Below are 22,844 nucleotides of genomic sequence, written 5' to 3' on the forward strand. Positions count from 1 at the left end.
TGATTAACAAAACATGGGTTAATAAGATACAATAATATAGTATTTTAAAAAGTCCTTTTTAACAAAAAAATATCACTATAACATTTATATAAAATAATAATTTTGACTCAAAGTGGAGAGACAATAATGCTCTATTTTGAAGAAAAAAAATTGAGACTAAATTGAATAAGAAAGACATAAATAGGGATTAAATTGAACCAAAGAGACATATACAAGGACTAAATTGAAATCAAAACAATGAAACTTACCCTGCCACATGACACTAACAATGTCACATGTCACACCAGAGGTAACACATAACAAATTTTTTTGCAAAAAAAAAAATTAAAAAAACCACAAATTAACATGTGACATGTCATTAACGTCGTTAGTAATTCAAACAAAAAGACCTAATTTAGATATTTTTTTCAAAATTTGATATGCAATTTAAAAAATTTTAAAAGCAAAGACCAAGTTTACACACTTCCACGAAAGTTTGGACCATCTGAGTAATGAAGCTTGAAGTAAAATTAATTTTCTAATTACAAGTTTATGGACCATCTGAGTAATGAAGCTTGAAGTAAAATTAATTTTCTAAAGTTTACTAAATTTCTTGATAAGACGTAAAATAGTTATTGAAATTCATAATCTTAAATTTTTATGAAATGTTATGTTTTGAATAAATATATTTAGTTAGTAAAAGTATTTTATGAACTTTGACATAAATTTTTAATTGACCTATATTAGTTTTGGTTTGAATCCATGCACTTAAAACACAATAATAAGGTTAAGTTGAGTCAAAGGGTGTTTTCCTCTAAGACGATGGATTTGAGGATGAATGTGTGGATGAACTTGGGTGGATTTGGAGGTATAGTAGGTTGTTTCTTCTAAGGAATTCAGAAGTAAAAATTGATGAATTTAGAAGTAAAGTTTGTGAAAGCTTATAAGTGATTTGACTTATGTGATAAATAAAAGAAAATGTTTTAATATATTAAAAAAATTACAAAATTGTCCCTATTGTTAAAAGTAATATAAAATAGATTTTGGATTAGTTGAAATAATTTTTTTCTAAACTAGATGTTCATGAATAATTTTGAAAATAAAAAATTATGAATTGAAAAAAAAATGAAAAATACAATGTATTTGGTATAAATATAATTGTTAAATAATTAGATATTAAATATTATTGTGTTTTTCTATTTTATTGACAAAGACATGTTGTATTATTTTTTTAATAATAATTGTTAAAGTTATGTAGTTGATATAAATGATTATTTTTTTATTAATAAAAATAGAATTAAAAAATAATATAGACAATAATGATTGAATATAATTATGAACAACACAATAATAATAACAATATTTCTTTTGAATTAATTAAGTTATGCTGGAACACGTGAAATTATCAACTACACATGACCTTCACATAGGGATAATATTGTAAAATACTCTTTGTCACCCACAAATCTTCCAAAATAGTGAGATGGTATCAATAGTTTATCCCGCAAATCAATTATTTCTTGCAAATCTTGATCATAGTAAATCCGCACATGGAAAGATAAAATGGAGAAATATTGTAGGGTTTTTGTATTCCAGATGTTGTGTTTATATAAACACAATACAATATAATTATAATCTCTATAATAAAGTCATCATTGAATACAATAAACAATATAGGAAATAATTGATAATGATGGTTGCACACAACACACATGAGAAATAATACACGTGCATACTATTGACATAATATCTTTGGTATTGATTCTAATAATTAGAATCGTAACTTTCTCTAACTTCCTCTCTGAAACTGAGGTGACTCAGTCATCCAAAGTTTGTCTCTCAAAATGTTGAACCTTGTGTGTGTGAGAGGTTTGGTTAAACAATATGCAATTTGATTTAATGTGGGCACATAGGTTATTGTGACTTGATTCTGAAGCACTTGATCACAAATATAGTGAACATCTATCTCAACATGTTTAAACACTACCTTGCTATGGATTTCCTATCATCTATGCTAGTGGCCCAATCTGTATAAGAGAATCCAGCTATATCAAGATCATTTGAGGGTTTGATATGAAGAGAAAAATTTGTTGTGCCATGGAGATATCTCAGTATTCTTTTGATTCCTTGCCAGTGATCTATAATTGGGGAACTCATATATTAGCTGAGTTTGTTGATAGAAAATGTTATGTTTGGTCGAGTGTTGGTTATATATTGTATGGCTCTTATAGCTTGTCTATATAGTGTAGGGTTAGCAATAAGTTCTCCTTTAGCAGTGAATTGTTTTTCTATTACCATTGATGTAGGGCAAGATGAAGCTTTTTCATATTGAACTTCTTGAGTAGATCTCTAATGTACTTTGTTTGCTTAAGGTACATTCCACTAGTATCTCTGTGTACTTTAATTACCAAGAAGTAGTGTAGAAGGCCAAGGTCTTTGAGAGAGAAACCAATTTTTAATTGAGTAATGAAAGTCTCTAAAGACTTATTGTTGCTCCCTATAATTATTATGTCATCAACATATATGAGAAGGAGTATGATATGATCTTTTTTTTCTAAGAACAAGTCGTGACGAACCACTCTTGGTGTGTTGAAACTCATCTCAATAAAGTGTCTTTTAACTTGTCATATGTGGCCAGGCTTGGTTGAATCTGTATATCCTTCATGTTGATGCATGAACACATTTTCTTTGAGATTGCCATTCTAGAATGCATTATTTATGTCTAATTGCCTAACCTCCCAATTTAAATGTACTGCAATGGATATGACAATTCTTATCGTGTTGGACTTGGCCACTAGACTGAAGGTTTCATCATAGTCGAGCCCTGTAGTTTGTTGAAAACCTTTGGCAACCAATCTTGCTTTCCTTAGCTCAATTAAGCCATCTGCCTTGTATTTAGTTTTAAAGACCCATTTGGAGTCTATGATGTTATTTTGCCCCTAAAATGGTACCAAAGTCCAAGTATGATTAGCTGCTAGAGCTTTAAATTCTGCATCCATGGTTGCTTTCCATTTTGGATTGAATAGAGCTTCATTAACATTTCCTGGTTCCTTGTCTTCTGTGTTTGTTTCTAACAGACCTATATAGGGCAGTTTTGGCTTGTAGATCCCTGTCTTGCTTCTGGTTTGCATCCAGTGCGTGTTGTCTTATTGACTCTGTTAGTTATTCTTTTTTGGTGTGTCATTTACATGTGAGGTTGCATCATTTGCATGAATAGAGATATCATTGAATGTTGGTTGATCATCATTGACAACTAAGTCATCGAGAGTTGGTTACTCTTCATTGGAAACTAAGTTACCTTCTTGATGATTCACCTCCTTGTGAGTTGATTCAACTGCACTTTATCCATGCATTGTCCTCAATGTATTCAATATGTATAAAATGCAAAGAAAAAGTATGAAGTGTACTTACCTCCTCAAGGTGGAAGGTATGAGGGAGAAGTCAAGTTCATCCCATCCATCGTCTTATTCAGCATATCTTGATTTTCATTGAATATCCGAAGACGATGCCCATTAACTTTAAAAGTTCTTGCTGAAGATTCTTCCTTGATCTCCACTGCTCCATAAGGGAAGACTTCTGTAACAATGTATGGTCCTTCCCAAGTAGAACGCAACTTACCACTCATGTGACCAAGCTTGGATTTGTATAGTAACACCTTCTGGCCTACCTTGAAATCCTTTCTAGCCACAAGCTTTTGGTCATGGAACTTCTTGGTTTTCTCTTTGTAGAACTTTGAATTTTCATAGGCTGCAAGCCTAATCTCCTCTAGTTCTTGCAACTGAAGTTTTCGCTCATTTCCTGCTTCTTCCAAATCCAAGTTGCATGCTTTCACGGCCCAATAGGCCCGATGTTCAATCTCCACAGGTAGATGACAAGCCTTTCCAAAAACCACCCTGAAAGGTGACATACCTATAGGTGTTTTGTAGGCTGTCCTGTGTGCCCAAAGTGCTTCATCCAATCTTGTGGCCCAATCCTTTCGACTAGGCTTCACTACTTTCTCTAGTATCTTTTTAATCTCTCTGTTAGAGATCTCTGCTTGTCCATTGGTTTGGGGGTGATATGGTGTAGCAATGCGATGTGTCACCCCATACTTCTTCAACATGTTTTCAAGTATCCTATTACAGAAATGAGTCCCCTGGTCACTGATGATGGCTCGTGGTATCCCAAATCTGCAGAAAATGTTAGACCTGACAAAACTCATAACAACTCGAGATTCATTAGTCCTTGTAGCTATGGCTTCCACCCATTTGGAGACATAGTCTACAGCAAGCAAAATATAAGAAAACCCAAAAGAAGGAGGAAAAGGACCCATAAAATCAATACCCCAAATATCAAATACCTCACAATATAGCATGGGTTGTTGAGGCATTTCATCCCTTCTTGTAATGGATCTGACTGCCCTTTAGCACTGCTCACAATTTTCATATACCCTCTGTGCATCTTTAAAGATAGTAGGCCAATATAATCCACAATCCAACACCTTCCTACCTGTTCTTTGTGTGCCATAATGTCCACCAAAAGGAGAGGAATGACAGAACTCAAGCACATGAGGTATCTCGATATCTGGAACACACCTCCTTATGACTTGGTCACTACCAATGCGCCATAAGATTGGGTCTTCCCAGATATAGTACTTTGCCTCACTTTTTAGCTTGATTCTTTCATATTTGGAGAAGGAAGGAGGAATAGCAGAAACAACCAAATAATTAACAATGTCAGCAAACCAAGGTTCAGGAAACATACCTTTCACAGCAGTCAATGCTAGGAGGACTTCATCAGGAAAGTCATCCTTAATAGGAATGTTATCTTCTCCATTTTCAATCCTGCTAAGATGATCGGCTACCAAGTTATGTGCTCCACTTCTGTCTAGAATCTCAATGTCAAACTCTTGGAGCAGTAGCATCCATCTGATCAACCTTGGTTTCGAATCTGCTTTCTTCAGAAGGAATTTTAATGCTGCATGATCAGTATAAACAATTACCTTGGAACCAAGTATATACGGTCTGAATTTGTCCAAGGCAAACACAACAGCTAATAATTCCTTCTCAGTCATGGTGTAGTTAGCCTGCGCTGTGTCCAATGTTCTGGAAGCATAATATATCACATGTGATAGCTTCCCATCTTTTTGTGCAAGCACCGCTCCTACTGCAAAGTTTGATGCATCACACATCAACTCGAATGGTAATGTCCAGTCAGGTGGCTGGATGATAGGAGTGGTGGTAAGCGCCTTTTTCAATGTATCAAATGCATCTTTGCACCTCTCTCCAAAGTCAAATACTACATCCTTTTGCAACAGGTTGGAGAGAGGGTTGGCTATCTTGCTGAAGTCCTTGATAAACCTCCTGTAAAATCCTGCATGTCCAAGAAAAGATCGAACCTCTTTCACAGAAGAGGGGTAAGGCAATTGTGAAATAATATCAATTTTAGCAGGATCTACAGATATACCATTCTTGGAAACAACGTGACCTAAAACTATACCTTGTTCCACCATAAAATGACATTTTTCAAAATTTAGAACAAGGTTAGTTTCTTCACATCTCTCCAAGACTCTAGCAAGATTAGACAAGCAATGATCAAAAGATGAACCATATACACTAAAATCATCCATAAAAACCTCAATACAATACTCCAACAAATCTGTAAAAATACTCATCATACATCGCTGAAATGTTCCAGGAGCATTGCAAAGGCCAAATGGCATTTTCCTATAAGCATATGTACCGAATGGACAAGTAAAAGTAGTCTTATGTTGATCCTCTAGGGCAATACAAATCTGAAAATACCCAGAGAATCCATCAAGAAAACAGTAATGAGACTTACCTGCCAATCGATCTAACATCTGGTCCATGAATGGTAAAGGAAAGTGGTCCTTCCTAGTGGCCTGGTTTAGTCTTCTATAATCAATACAGACCCTCCAGCTATTCTGAATACGAGTAGGAATCAACTCGTTCTTCTCATTCTTGACCACGGTGATCCCAGATTTCTTGGGGACCACATGTACAGGACTCACCCAAGTGCTGTCAGAAATGGGATATATAATACCTGCTTGTAGCAACTTGGTGACTTCTTTCTTCACAACCTCCATCAGCTGAGGATTCAGTCTCCTCTGAGGTTGCCTTACTGGCTTAGCATCCTCCTCCAAGAGTATTCTGTGCATGCAGAAAGAAGGACTAATACCAGGAATATCTGCCAAAGTCCAGCCTATTGCTCGCTTGTGATCTTTGATAACCTGCAATAGCTTTTGTTCCTGCTCGTCAGTAAGCAAGGCAGATATAATAAAAGGAAGTTTCCCATCCCTTTCAAGATAAACATATTTCAAATGAGATGGTAAAGGTTTCAACTCCAAAGTGGGTGGCTGTTCCACAGATGGCAACATTTTACTGCCTAAGGTAATTTCAGCCACCTCAGCATCACACTTGGACGCCACAGAGGTATCAAATAGTGACACCGCGTCCTCAACATCACCTGTTTTAAAATTGTCTCTTTCGTCTAAAATTGAGCCCGAAACATTCGAAAAAGAAAAATCCAAAGAAGAAGAAAAACCAGAAAAAACGTCCAAAAGTCCAAAAGCATAATTGTTCACTACATTACTCAATAAATCAATGCAAAACAAAGAATGGTCTTCAATTGGGTGCTTCATGGCTTCTAGCACGTTGAACTGCACCTTCTCATCTCCTATCTCCATAGTCAAGGATCCTGCATGCACGTCTATCTTGGTACGTGCTGTCATCATGAATGGTCTTCCCAAGATGATTGTGGTTGAACTCATTCCTTCATCATCCTTCATGTCTAAGATATAGAAATCTGCAGGAAAAATTAACTTGTCCACACGGACAAGCACATCTTCTAGCACACCTGCAGGGTTAACTGTGCTATGGTTGGCCAATTGAATGACCACACCAGTAGACTTAAGAGGTCCAAGATGAAGTGAAGTAAAAACAGATAAAGGCATTACATTAATAGAAGCTCCTAAATCTAACATAGCATTGTCAAACTTAGTACTTCCTATAATGCAGGGAACAGAAAACATACCTGGATCCTTACACTTTTGCGGCATTCTGACTGCAGGCTTCTTAATTAAGCTAGAGACATTTCTTCCCATGTTCACTACCTCTTTGTCCATAATACGCCTTTTATGTGTACATAATTCTTTGAGAAACTTGGCATATTTAGGAATTTGTTTCACAGCATCCAACAAAGGAATGTTTATCTCCACTTTCTTGAAAGTATTCAGGATTTCTTTGTCTAACTCCTCCATCTTTTTAGTTTTTGGTTTCAAACGGTTTGGATAGGGAGGAGGAGGAGAATAAGGAGAAGGATTTTCAGAGGAAGTATTAGGGGATACCAACCTGGAGTTATCACTGGGTGTAGGCATCTCAGATGTTGCTTATGTTGCTTCATCTGATCTTCCTCTTTCATCATTAGGTACAACTTCATTGTCCTTATCTTCATCTTCTTGGGCATCCCCAAGGCCTTGTATTTGCTTACCCGATCTTAAAGTAATAACACTTACATTTCGCGGGTTGATTACAGTTTGTGCAGGCAAATTGCTTGAGCCTTGTTGAGACTTCATCTGATTTAACTCATTTGCCATTTGTCCAATCTGGTTCTTCAAGTTTTGATTGGTTGCTTCCATTGTCTGTTTCAACTCATTGATTTGTCCCTTCATCATGTCAGCCATCATTTTCATCATTGCCTCCATGTTTGAATCACCAGAGGTTGCCGCTGGTTGTGGTTGTTGCCTCTATTGAGGTGGAACATAGACTTGTTGGTGTTGAGGCTGTTGATTTCCCCATTTCTGGCTGGGATATTCCTTCCAATCTGGGTTGTACTTGTTGGAGGACAAATCATGGTTGTATTGCTGCCGAGGTGGTCTATTATTGCCATAGATGTTTGCAGCATATGCCTGAGGTTGTTCATTATCTAACGTCCCTGTCTCTTTTAACATAGAACAAGCCTCTGTAGGATGATTAGTAGAAGCACATATTCCACATAAAGTAGAAGAGATAGGCTTTTTCTGTAAGTCTGTCAAGGTCCTTACCATGGCTGCTAAGTCATCCAACTTCCCTTCTAATTTCTTGTGATCTGCAACATATGAAGCTTCTACTCCATGGGTTCCCTTCAATAGAGTTATAGAATTACTCCTTGTGGAAAATTGTTGATGGTTCGATGCCATAGTTTCAATCAATTGTCTTGCATTTGTTGGCGTTTTGTCCACCAATGACCCTCCACTTGCAGCATCTATCATTTGTCTATCCATGATACTCAATCCCTCATAAAAGTATTGAATGAGGAGATGCTCGTTTATTTGGTGATGAGGACAGGAAGCACACAACTTTTTGAATCTCTCCCAATACTCGTGAAGACTTTCTCTTTCTTGTTGCCTTATCCCATAAATATCTTTGCGAATAGCAGCAACTCTAGATGCTGGAAAAAACTTTTCCAGAAATAATCTTTTCAGAGTCTCCCAGGTATTGATGGATCCTGGCGGAAGGCAGTATAACCAATTCTTAGCGGCATCTTGCAATGAGAATGGAAAAGCCTTAAGCTTGATATGTTCCTCTGTTACTGTCGTAGGTCTCATGGATGAACAAACAACATGAAATTCCTTCAAATGATGGTACGGGTCTTCTCCTGCTAATCCATGGAATTTGGGTAAAAGATGGATTAACCCAGACTTAAGCTCACATTCTCCATCTGGATATTGGATGCACATGTTTTGTGTAATTGCTGCATCCGGTGAAGCCAACTCTCTTATTGTTCTTTCTTCCATTCTATCTTCTTGAATTTCTGGTTCAGGTGATGGATCAGAAGATATGTTAATCACCGGAGGTGATTCTAGTGGTACACTTTCAGTGGTAGGTTCAGATGTTGATGGTGCTCCTTCAGTAGAACACCTGAGTTCAAGTCTCCTACGTGATTTACGCAAGTTCCTTTCAAGTTCTGAATCAAGTTGATAAAATTGACCCGGATTGGCCCGAGTCATGCACTATGCAGTCCACCTGAAAGTGTTTCCCTGTGTGTTTTTTTTTTCCTATTCTTGTTTTGGAGAAAGATTTCAAGAAAGAAATGAATTAAGATGTCGTTGGGTCTACTCCCAGGAAAGAGAGGTGCGTCACAGTGGACAACTTAAATACCAAGTCTTTCCTAGACAGAGTTTTCCAAACTAGTCTCAAAAAATTTCTTAAAAGAAATTCTTAATCAAAACAAAAATAGAACTTTGCTTGAAATATATTAACAGAAAACTAGATACTACAAAATAACAAACTATATCAAACGTATATGCGTAAAATAAAAAATAAAAATAAAATAAAATAAAATAAAATAAAATAAAATAAATAAATAAAAACAGAATCAAAATAAAAGAAATACTAACCGTATTCCCCGGCAACGGCGCCAAATTTGATATCGCTGTCGTTAGGCGATCAAATTACCACTACTTTAGCAACTTCAGTATTGCCAGTTTGTAGTGAAGAAAATAGTTAGGGTTAAGATAACCCTGAGTCGTCTCACAACGAATACGGAATTGATCTCAAATATTTGATTCTCAAAAATGCAATTTAAAACTAGCAACTATAAAAATAGGGAGGTTTTGATATGCAAAGAAAATGACACGGAAGATTGTGGTGGCGCGCGGAGCTGCTGTTGATGGTGGCGGAACTGGTGCAGATTCGTGGTGGTGGCGAAGAGTGCTGCTGCGGTGGCTGCGGAGAAGGTTCGCGCGGAGCTGCGATGGTGGTCGGAAAAGGTTGGCGGCGGCGGCTGTGTGGAGGGTGGAAGGAGAGGAGAAAATTAGGGTTAGGGTTTTGGGAGATGAAGATGATGACGTGGCAGAATCTGATTGGTTAATTTGGTGAGGGTAGGATTATGACACGTGGCTTGTTCTGGTTGGCTAATTTTAAGAGGTGGGGATTGCCACATGGCATAATCTGGTTGAGTGGAGTTTAAGTGGTAGGAGGGGTGCAACTTAGTGAAAACTGGGGTGCAGAACAGGTTTTTGTGGTCCACTTGAGCAAGGAGTGTGCAAATAAAAACTGGGGGTGCATTTAGCTCCTGATTTATTCTTTTCCAGAATTTCTTGATTTTGGACTTATTTTGTAACTTTGAATATTTCAAAATCACACTATTAATTGACCAAAAATAAATTCCAGCTGCATTAACAAACGTTAAAATATCCAATAATATTTTATGCAACTAAAATCAATTTTTACGCCACTTTTACCAAACTTACTCAATAAATCCAATAATCACAAATCCTAATTAAATCAATCTTTAAGCACAGAAAATTCAATTAAATCCCCAAATTTAAATATTAAATGAGGGCAAAAATTTGAACTCATCATGGTACCTGCAAGACAATAAGGAAGAACAATAGGGATTGTTCTAGTTAGTGTTTTTAATGATTTTCTTGTGTCAAGAAAGTCATCATGGAGATGAAAGTGATTCTCATTAAAGACGCGGGAATAGATTTAAATTCAAGGTCCAACGCGCCAAATCAATTAATCATACCGCGCGGCACAATCAAAATGCAAAGTAGGTGTCTATAAAATTTATTACATCAAATTCATATCATAACAAAATAAAAATCAGTAAACTCCCATAGGGTCCCCTTTCCGTCTCTATATCTCAGTCTGTCCACCTGCATCAACATCTGCTCCCATGTAACAAGTTACATGATCATCGCCACACACATACAAATAGGGTGAGCTCATTTAAATAAAATCAAACAATATATTATTGAATACCACATTAATAAATTTAAACCCGGGTTAGCACACTTCCCTTTTCTTTTACTCCGTCATACCCAACACTTGCCTTTAAACGTCTATCATTTCTATACCTTTAGGCGAGGTCTATGATCGATCTTTGCTGTACGAGTGTCCACTCACCCCTCCGACTATAGGCCACCACCTGATAGTCCACACGTGGGAATAACCTTGTCATAACATCTCACCGTGACACTAAGTGGAGTTCTCCAAAACAAACCTAAGTTTGTAGTGTTTCCAGACTACCAAAACCTTATCAGAATCCACTGAAGAGGGCAATCATCTGAAACCTCACCATACGAGTCACAACCCGCACACTTTACTGGACTTCGTAAACCACCAGGCTACAACCTAGAGTGGTCACGTGTTACCCCAATACAAGATGCACTCGTAATTGGGCCCCCAGCCAAAGCATTGCATCATGAACATCCCCTAAAGCAGTGTAGAAAACTTTCCTCGCGCACCATCACTGGACCAAAACCTCCTGGCGCGCATCTCACGTCGCTAGGCGGAACTTAGCTCCAGACTGCCTGGCGGGCATCACACACCACCACGCGCCACGCGCCCACAGTACCCTCACAGTACCGCCATCACCTGGCGGACACCACCACGCCGCCAGACGCCCTGTTCCGCCGTCGCCGCCTGGCGCAACCATCGTCCGTCGCCAGGCGCATCGCTTCCGCTGTGACTACTGTCCCTAATTTAACTCTCGTCCGCCTGGTGGCTCGCTCATGCCGCTAGGCACTATACCAGTAGCACAATGCTACTGGTTTTATGGCACTATAACTGGTCCTAAGGGATACCAAAACACTCAACATAGAGAATTTCATCACGGTATGATTTTCCAAACACAAACCTTTAACTAATTTACATCACACTATTCACAACACAACCAATTTGCTCAACTTCATGTATACAAGCTCACAGTCTTTTGGTCCTATCATTTACTACCTATAAGATTCATACCACAACAGTTTTCTTGCCAACATAATTCAACATATTATCACAAAACAGTTTCACTCCTTAATGAAACATATATACCACGCATACAATATCTTTCATATCATTCCCACCTTTATCGACTTTTAACACATGATACCAACATGCAATATCACACATTCCACACCCACCCTTTTATCAACATTTAACACATAGTCATATACCTCTTAAACTTTTCAGTATATACCAACATATACTCATTTAGCTAACTCACTCTTCTTTTTCCCCTTAATTACCCCTCATGCATACCCACCCTATAATCTGTGATAAAAGTTCCTCCCTTCATACTGTTCTCACTTGAGATATTCCCTCTGTTTATTTCCCATACTTCTCTTGGCATGAAATCATAGTTAGAACTCAACAAAACATCAAACTGAACCCATGATACACCATTTCACAGATTTATACTCATCAACAAACATCTATAAATCATAAAATAATCGGATTTTTGTAACATCATGTCAAATCACGAATTTATATCATGCACAATTGTTTCCAACCCTCCACATAAACCCTAACCTCCCAATTTCATATCAGAAATAGTATCTTGCAGCAAAATCAACATACGCAGAGTCTATCAACATCAAAATTCACACCAGAACATACAGACATCACAGCCACACCACAGGTATTCCAAAACATCAAAATATAACCAAAAATAGTGAAAATGGGTTCGTGCCGCTTGGCGGTTCATCGTTGATACCCAGAAACTGGGTCTGGTGCGTGCGTCGCCTAGTGGTCACGCACGACCCGCCAGGCGATTTCTGAAAAAATCCCAGAAACCCGATTTTCATTCTGATTTTCACAAAAATAACAATCCCCATTCCCTCATACATCACGATCCAGTCAATAATGAATAAAATACAACATCAAACAATCATAGGAACTCCCCTAACCTGGTTCCCTCGTTTAGACTTGAAAACTGAAGCTTTTCCTTGGATCCCTGATGAACTCCCCTTGACCCTCCTCCAAACCAGTACCCTTGTTCCTCTTCAGTCTCACGCTACTCCTCTGTCAACTCTCTCCTCACTATCCTCAAAATATCAGACTCAAGGATGCTCTCTCTCTCCCTCCAGCACCCTTGGCTGTTCCTCTAGCTAGGGTTCTCTCGCCCCTTCACATTCTTACCAAAAATAAAATTGATAAAAAGAAAGTCTATGGTTTTGTCCAAACCAAGGTTCAAACCCATCACCACACAATTTAATTGCAAATGCATAACCAATCCAACCAATCACATTTCATGATACAATTCATACTTCAAAAGTTATATCCTATTATCACGCTCCAATCACATTATCAGATCAAAATAATAAAATAAAATAACACATAGGCATAGGCATACATAAGACTCGAACCCAAGTCCTTTCCCACAAACCAAGTACTCTCAACCACTTAAGCTAGTACTTTTCCATATCATGAAAGTTAGCATTTAATGCCATAAAAGCTTCTCATACTCGCATTTATTAAATAATTAATTATTTAATTATTTAAATTTTGTGGGTCTTACAACTTCCATAGGAGATAGTTATCTTTGTCCAACCTGACAGAAATAGTTGTGGGTAGGTCATTTTTGTGATTTGTGTTGGCTGCGGAAGACATAATTGGATCGAGAGCCTTAAAGCTTAAGAACTCTAAAACCAAGAAAGATAAAACCAAGAAGACAGATGTTGTATTTATATAAACACAATACAATACAATCATAATCTCTATCATAAAGCCATCATTGAATACAATAAACAATACAAGAAATAATTGATAATGATGACTGCACACATGAAAAATAATACACGGGCATAACATTAGGGATATTAGAATAATATTATTGATATCTATGGTATTGATTCTAATAATTAGAATCGTAACTTTCTCTAACTCATGGAAAGTGTAAGATAATTAGAAAAGTTGTCTTAAGTAAACAATTGTTAAAACATCAAAGTAATAAACACGTGTTGGGTTATAAAAGATTTAAAAGCAAAGAAGGATAATAACAATTGCAATACATAGTTATATAGATCATCTTGAATATATTGGTTTTGGATATGTCGATTGATATTGGAAAAGAAAATGAAATCATTTCCCAAGAACAAAATAGCTTAATCTAAAATAGATAAATAATAATAGACATGAGATACTAGAAATGGAGAAAGGGTAAGAAATTAAAAGTAAATACTTTAAAATATATATATATATATATATATATATATATATATATATATATATATATATATATATATATATATATATATATATATATATATATATACTATTTAAAGATATATGTGTGTGTGTTCGGTATTTTAATCTCAATCACACTTCTTACTTCTAAATACTGTTTTTTCTTTCTTTCTTATAAAATGAATCCAAATAATTATAAATAGTAAGCTTACTATTATTTGACAAATTGTTCATACTATTACAAATTCTTCAAATCCTCTTCATATTTCCACGATCACTGCGATAAATTTAATGTCAAATTTTGTTTTTCCTTCTACTGAAAATTCACAAATATGTGAAAATATTCCTCTGTTATAACCATACTCCTTTGTACTTGAACACAAGTTTATTATCATATTAACTCAAAAAAAATTATACCTAATGAAAAAATATAAGATTTTACGAAAGAAAATTGTGAGTATTGCCCTCAAGTGAACATGACACACACCTAAGATTCCATGTTGGGAAAGACAATTGTTTTAGCCAAAAGCTTCAGAGTCTGGAGCATTCAAAGTATCTTTCTTCTTCTCCCTCGAGTTTCTCTTTTATGCTTATCTTTCTAACCCTTGGATTCCCCTCTTATTCAATGTTCATAATAGTTGCTTGAGTTATCAACACTAATCTCCTCATTTACTACCTCATACTCTTGTCCTAGAAATCCCACTAGTATTGATCTAACAACTAAATTCAGTCTTAGGACTAATAACTAGATCGACCTTTTGACAGTTAAAGACCAAATCAACCTTTTAGCAGTTAAAGACCAGATTGATTGTGTTCTGCGTAGTTAAAGACCATATCAATCTTTGGTTAGTTAAAGACTAGATGGGCCCTAACACTACATAGCCCCCAACCCTTAGCTTCTATAAAGCTTAAGGATAAATAAAAATATTCACCATCACGCTTATACCCTATTTATACTTGTGCTAGCCAAAAACTACAAACATTGATTAGCTATAAGCAATCAATAGTGATCTCCCAATTTCGATCTCTTCCTTATATTATGAAGTCTTCTTCGCATCTTCTCCACTTTCGACCTAGCCTTTCTCACTCATCGATATTGGTACTGGATCCGATGTCAAATCAGCTTTAGGCCTAATAACCCAATCGACATTGGGTCTAACACTACAATACCTAATAATCTTTTTTTTGTTCGATTAGATGAATCTTTCTCATTTAGGATGACACCTGATCATCTTTTTATGCATATGATGATACTTCATCATCTTAGGATGATACTTGGTAATCTTTTTATACATCTGATGATACTTGATCATCTTACGATCATACCTGATAATATTTTTATGGATATGATGATACTTGATCATCTTAGGATGATACCTTGAAAGGTCATTTTCGGGTATCTTCAGGTCACCTTTCATTTTCTTCAAACGCTTTGGAAAGTCGTCATTATTTCTTGGGTGCCTTAAAAAGTCACCAATATTTTTTAGTGTTTTGATAGATCATTAGGTGCCTTGAGAGGTCACCTTAATTTTTGGGTTTAGTGCCTTGAAAGTCACTAGGCGTCTTGAAAGGTCACCTTAAGTTTTTGATTCAGTGCCTTCAAAGCTCATCAAGTGCCTTGAAAGGTCACTAGGTGTCTTGAAAGATCATCTTAATTTTTTTGGATCAGTGCCTTTAAAGGCCACTAGGAAGATATCAGAAATTAATTGCTTTTGGCTAAGGTAAATATTTTCATTTAGCCTTAAGCTTTATAAAAGCTAAGGCTGGAGGGCTATGTAGTGTTAGGGTCGATATGATCTTTAACTGTTTAAAGGGTCAGAAAAATAGACATGAAGAACTTCGAGAGAAGAAAAAGACTATTTTAAGTGCTTTAACTGATCGGACTCTAAACCTTTTGGTTAGAAAAATATGATTTAACGAATAAGAAAAATTGTTTAGATTAATATAAATGAATTATTTATTTTAGTATATTTAAAAAGGAAAAGTTGTAACATTATTAGGATTAATTCTACTATATCCCATCTACTATTTCTTGTCTTTTCTTTATTGATTTATAACCAAACCTTTTTTTCGTTCTTACTTTATGATCTATTCATCATTTTTTTAATTCATTTCATCTTTTTCCTTCTTACTAACAAAACATTAAAGTAAAGATGTTATGATATTCGATTTAGTTCAATATTATCGTATTTAATATATATGTTGTACTGAACTGACATAATTTATTAATCGGTTTTGTTTGAACTCGATCGTGTGACTGTGATCACTGTGGACTCTAGTTTTGGAAATAAATGGATATAAAAGTTATTCACCAAATGGTGCGCAAGAAACATATGGAAAGGCCATGATGTGACCACTACAAAACATCACCTTCAATTGTTCCGGTGTTTTCCAAATGTGTGTCCTCTTATTTATTTTTAAATAAAAAATAGTATAATAAAAGAATTATAATATCAACACAGAAATTTATTTTTGTTAATAAGTTCATTCAATATATTTAGAATTAATTTTTTTCCAATAAATATATATAATAATATGTGTTTAATCATTTTAATTATGAATAAAATTTAAACAAAATTAATCTAACTAAAAATTTGGTACGATAATTTTTTTTTTCTTTAAAAAAATATATTTATATCTTTTATCTGATCCTAATATTTATCATGATTTTATTATATAATTCTTAAGATTTTGTTGTTTTAAAAAGTTATAATATACATGATTATAATTGTTAGTTTAGTTTATAAATTATATTTGGCTAATATTAAAAAATTTTAATACCGAAAATTAACTAAATTTGTAAGAATTTCATATTTAATTAAAATATTTTTTTTTTTGGGATGCGCTTTATATCTACTCCACTTGGATAGAAAAAGCTAAGATTTATTCGTCTTTTTGTTTTTCATTAGTAGATTAATTCAACTCAACCTATTTTTGTCATGTTAGACCGAATCAAATTAGGATGAACCTATTAATTTTATTAATAATAATAACACGATGGTTACATTTTTTGTGAGAAAAAAAATTGAAATTTTGGATGAGAGAAGTACGTAGCCAGTTTTTTTTTTTGTCTTGACGAAGTCAATTTGGACACACCTTAAACCTCAATCAATCGCGAATTCAAGGTACGAAAATAGATTCACTCATATCCTTCTACAGATTCGAAAAAAAACACAATCACTAGCTATTATTTTTCTTTAAAAAGAAAAACTGATATTTGGAACATTGAAACAGATAAAAAAATAGTTTAATACGGTGAAATGATTGAGGGTGGAGCCTGGGAGATAATTTGGTAGAGAAGAAAGATGAGTAATAATAATAAGAAGTTGAGTGTTGTGGTTGAGTTTCTTGGCTGAGGGGTTTGGCTTGTGCGTAGTGATTGTGTTAATTACGCTGAAATGATAGCGAATCGAGTATAATATTTATACTCTTGCGGAATTGGTACAACGTTACGTTGTTTCCAGACAACATTTTCATTCATCACCAAGCAACTCACACTTCATTACCAGATCCACTTAATTAATTTGTTTTTGGCTTCTTAAATAAACAATAAATGCCAAGCATAAACCTACCAGTGGAAGATGTGTTCATATAATGTCAATAATAATGACGATAATTATGGTGTGGGCACACCTATAACTAACTTCTTGTCTTTAATAATTAAAAATGAAGAAACAAAGTTCTATGCATTTGAATCAAGTGTGACGGAATGTGGCGTATTTGATAGGGTTGATGTAACAACATCTTTTCTTTCTTTCATTTTTTTTCTCTTTTTATTTATTCTCCGTGAGTATATTCTAATGGTATAAAATATTATTTTAGAATTATAAGTAGAATTTTCCATACATTAAACCCACCTTTGACTTTTCTTTATTCCTTTTATATCATGTTTATTATTTTTCTTTCTAGCTCTTTCTTTCATTTGTATGAAATAAATTCCGAGTTTATAACTTTTACTAAATATTAATGCAATTATCTGATTATATATAGCAACTTGGACAACGAATCCATGTTTGAGAATAAAATAAAGAAACACCATTTTGCACGTGCCGTATCCTTGAAGAGACCAAGAAGTGTACACACAACATAGGCGTCTCTGACTCTGACCATGATAAGGAAGATGTTTTTTAATCATCGTTTTTTTATATCATTACTATAATTTTGTTACATAATAAAATATTGAGACAACTTTTTAATAATTTTCGTCAAACAAAAAGTATACAAAAATTAAATATGTAAAAGTCATTTGGCATGCATGGCCAAAGCCATCTTTTCTTTGCCAACTCTTCTATCTTCTTCTACAATCCAAACTCCAAATAGCATAATCATAATCCTCACCTCAACTTTGTTTTTTATCTCGAAAGGTGCCTAATGAAAATCCACAACCTATGATAATAATAATTATTTATTTATGGCACGAAAATCTTCGTAACGAGTTTAGACTCCAAAATATTATTTAACTACCGTCTATTTGCGAGATATACTATTTTTTTTATATGCGAAATTCAAAAGAAACATTGTGACTAGTAGCGGGACAAGATTGAAAAGGGCAATGATAGTGGTTTGTTGAAGCGGGGTGGCCAAGTAAACCAAACAACCTCTGATGCTTCTGTCTCTGTTCTCTCCACTGTCCCTTCCTCTGCTTTCCTCTGTTTCTTCTTTGAGTTGAAAACAATATTAGAATTTTTTCTCTCTGTGTTATTCAGCTGCCTAACTTGTATTTTACTCTTCCCCTTTCACTGTATTGTATCATCCAAGTTTCTGTGCGATTCACCTAGCGAGTTTCCAAGATGCTGTGTCGCTGATCTTTCTGTCTCTGATACGTATGTTTTGGTCTCTTCAAAATATGGTTTTCTCTGTCGCTTTGGCTTATCCCTTGGGCTTCTTTGATTCTTACACTTCAGGAAGCTTTCCTTGTCTTTCCCTTGTTTTTACCTAATTGGTTTTCTAGAGAGAAAAATTTAAGATACAAATTCCATTATTTATTTTTCTGGGATACAATAGTTTTGGGCAATGTCCTTCCGTTTCATATTTTACTCTCCTAATTTCATTTGATGGGTTGTTCTTGATTTATCGTGTTGTAATTTATATTTATTCTGTAGAGAAACATTTTGTTACCAGAGGGAGAAAAAAAATCCATTTTTTTGTGTTCCATAAGTTAGCCCTCATCATGAAATTTCTCACTTTCCTGGTGGGTGTGTGATATCTTTTCTTTTACTTGAGGGTTTCTGTGCTCGTTGGTCACAAAAAAAAAAATGAAGGAAAAGGTGGATTCCCCAGTTACAGTTCTGGAAGACTATTTCAGGAGCTCGGATTCAGAATCAAGTTCTTCCAAAGAGCCTGCAGTGGATTCTGAATCTCAAGACCTTTCAAAACATGCTTCTAGGTGGCATGCATTTCTTCACTTGTTTAGAAATGGGTCGAAGAAACATACGAACACGTTGCACCCTCTCAGTGCCCTGAAGCTCTCCAAAAGAATGAGCACTAGCATGAGGGAGACCATTCTCCCAAGTTGCTTCTTGGATGCAAATGCATCCCCTTGCAGGTCACCGTGGAAGATCTTTACTCATCATGAGATTCAGGTTGCAACCAATTCATTTAGCCAAGGTATGCATCGTGCTACAGAATTAGATTTCTCATCAAGGAACACCACATGATTGGATTTCTTTGCTTCGTTTAAATTTTCACTCTAATTTTACAATGTTCTCAAGTAAATACAAATCAGCGTTTTTTGTGAATAGGAATTAGAAATCACCGAGTTATATCATATATATTTGTCTTCCACTGCAGTGTGTTCCCTTTTGTATCAGTTTTCAAATTTTCACATTAATGGCGAATCAACTTCATGTAACCTTTGCCAATTCCATGCTATTTAGGCGCATGATGTGTTTTTAACGCGATTCTAAATAGACTGTTAGATGATAATGTGAAAAAAAAAACGTTATATTGTTACTGTATATGAATTAAATTCAAAATTTATGTTGGTAGGTGCACTTTATATTATTAGTGTACTTGGATTAAATTCTAAATTTATGTTGGTTGGTGCAGAAAATTTGATTGGGAAAGGTGGCTATGCTGAAGTTTACAAAGGGTGTTTGCCAAATCGTCAATTAGTGGCAATTAAACGTTTAACAAGAGGAACAGCCGATGAAATCATAGGGGATTTTTTATCAGAACTTGGTGTAATGGCTCATGTAAACCATCCCAATACTGCTAAGCTGGTTGGCTATGGAGTGGATGGTGGAATGTATCTGGTTCTTGAGTTGTCTGAAAAAGGAAGCCTAGCTTCAGTTCTTTATGGTAATGGTAGTTCATTTTTTCCCTTTACATCTTTTAGAGTCAATATTTGTTCAAAATTATCATTTGGTTGGTTATTAGGTTCCAAGGAGAAACTACCATGGTGTACAAGGCACAAAATTGCATTAGGAATAGCTAAGGGTATACTATATCTTCATGAGGGTTGTCAAAGAAGAATTATCCACAGGGATATAAAAGCAGCCAATATCTTGCTCACGGAGGACTTTGAGCCTCAGGTATGATAACGATGAACAAATGAAGGCTTAGGATTCAGTTCTATGTGTTTGATTCTATAACTCATCACAACAAATACCTTTTGTCTTTCGGATTTTGAATTTATTGAATTTACCTTATAGACAAACAATTTTTGGAAGATTCTCCATTACGTGATGGACGAAACTTCCCTTCTGTCACATCAATTTCCATGTTATGTACGTTAGAATGCATTTAAAAATCTTTCAGGAACAAATTGAAACGTTATGAATTTTTTGGACAGATTTGTGATTTCGGACTAGCAAAATGGCTGCCAGAAAATTGGACTCATCACACAGTTTCAAAATTTGAAGGAACTTTCGGGTTTGTGACCTTCTCAATTAGTTCCTGGTAAAAAAAAAAAAACTTTTCTGCTTCTTATTAACTCTGGTTCCAATTTTTACTGCCACAGTTACCTTGCACCTGAATACTTGCTGCATGGCATAGTGGACGAGAAAACAGACATATTTGCTTTTGGTGTGTTGCTATTGGAATTAGTGAGTGGGCGTCGTGCACTTGATTATTCACAGCAAAGTCTTGTGTTGTGGGTATAGTATCTTACTATTTACTCTTTTTACACACAAATTTCATCATCTTCTCTCCAAATTTTGATTTTATTTTTATTCTAACAAATTTTCAGGCAAAACCATTGCTGAAAAAAAATGATGTCATGGAGCTGATTGATCCTTCACTATTAGGTGACTTCGACTCCAGGCAAATGAATCTTATGCTCTTAGCTGCTTCTTTGTGCATACAACAGTCATCGATTCGTCGGCCCTCTACAAGACAGGTACCTTGTCTCTATCTTTTCAAATCTCAACGGTGAATTTTTTGCAGCCAAACTGTTTGTTTAATTTTCTTAACCAAACTTTGCTTTGAAATACTTCATTTACTTTTTACATATTTATAAGTATTGTTCGTATACAAACAAATTCTTGAACTGTAATTAGGATAATTTGACTGATTACTTTAAGATTGAGGATAATAAGAAATGATGTTTTATGTTTATGACATGTCATCCAGTACTGATGTGTTCCACATGTAATGTGGTCCACTTTTGTAGTGGCAGAACATCTGCAAGTCAACCCACTAACTCTTCTGTGTCTGTGTACCTTAACATGTATGACAAGTTCCATTATGAAGCATGTGACTATGACAAAGCCCTTTATGAAGCATGTGACCCTTTGGTGCAGGTTGTACAGCTTCTTAACGGCAACCTTAGCTGCTTTAAGGGCATGAAGAAAACCCGAATGCCGTTTTTCAGAAGAGTCTTCCGAGAAGAACTTCATGATTCAGAATAGTTGAACTGAACATAGACTCACTATCATCAAGGGTGAAGCTGGTCACTATCATCATCCCTTCTTTCTGATGGAGTTTCTGCATATAAAAATTGCCTCATCAAACTCAAAATTTTGCACTTTGCCTAGTTCTAAAAAACAGCATGTTTCTATACCCTTCAACCTCTGTACATAATAGATTCTTTATAGAAAATGGTATTAGCCATAGTTACATGAAAGAAAGAAATATTGTATTACCTGTGAGCCTTAACTCATTGAATCTAATTTCTCGTTCCCTTTCAAATAGGATCTACCTAAATTATTTATTGAATAGAAACAAATACCTTTTCTCTCCCTTCCTTTTCATCATAATTCTTACAAATAGGTGGAAAAAGGTCATTAGGTGGAAAGCACAAAAAGAAAGCCACTAGAGACTTTCGTATGTAAACAAAATCTGTTTTAAGATTTGGGTCTCTTGGAAGCATTTGATCGAAAAATTTGATTTGTGTTGCAGATAAGTGGAAGTGCATAATCTTCAATAATTGTTAGTAGCTCTTGGAATGTGCATACCAATCAAATGCATCACATTGCAAACAGACATCAATATATTCTAAATGAATTGAGGCCGCACAATTCTTATTAAATAGTCATCACATATATACTTTTGCTTTTATTATCATGATTTTTTTCTAGAAATCAACATACCATAATCTTAAATATTAATGTTTTGGAATGGATCGAGTACACATATAGTTTTGTATATTCAATAGTATTAGTTACAGTTTCGCTTGTAAATAATCTATATAAATATTATTATTATTATTATTAACAAAATTATTAATGAAAAAATAATAAAATTGAAAAATGTTGAAAGAATGGAATAGAAGTAGTATAAATTTGACCAAAAATAGCCGACAAAGAAGCATTGTATTTGGGTTGGGATAAAAAAGTGGCGAGGGAGGATGAGATGACAGGTATAATGTGGAAGGTAGTTGTTGAAGGAGTGAAACAGAAAAATGATATGAATCCCCACAACCACGTGTGGGTGGTAGAATTGGTCCTCCAGATATTATTCTCCCTTCTTTCATCAACACCAAAA

General features: G+C 35.1%; 1 protein-coding gene across 1 annotated transcript; it reads left to right on the forward strand.

Moving 5' to 3' along the window:
* Positions 1-18,405: 18,405 nt before the first annotated feature.
* Positions 18,406-22,263, forward strand: LOC114189604 (receptor-like cytosolic serine/threonine-protein kinase RBK2). Its single transcript, XM_028078217.1, has 7 exons — positions 18,406-19,526; positions 19,968-20,219; positions 20,298-20,452; positions 20,713-20,792; positions 20,881-21,016; positions 21,109-21,258; positions 21,662-22,263. Exons 1-7 carry the CDS (start codon positions 19,175-19,177, stop codon positions 21,767-21,769), a joined length of 1,233 nt encoding a protein of 410 aa, XP_027934018.1. The 5' UTR covers positions 18,406-19,174; the 3' UTR covers positions 21,770-22,263.
* The last annotated feature ends 581 nt before the right edge of the window (positions 22,264-22,844 follow it).

This window comes from Vigna unguiculata, chromosome 7 (genome assembly GCF_004118075.2).
Source record: "Vigna unguiculata cultivar IT97K-499-35 chromosome 7, ASM411807v1, whole genome shotgun sequence".
Classification (NCBI taxonomy): domain Eukaryota; kingdom Viridiplantae; phylum Streptophyta; class Magnoliopsida; order Fabales; family Fabaceae; genus Vigna; species Vigna unguiculata.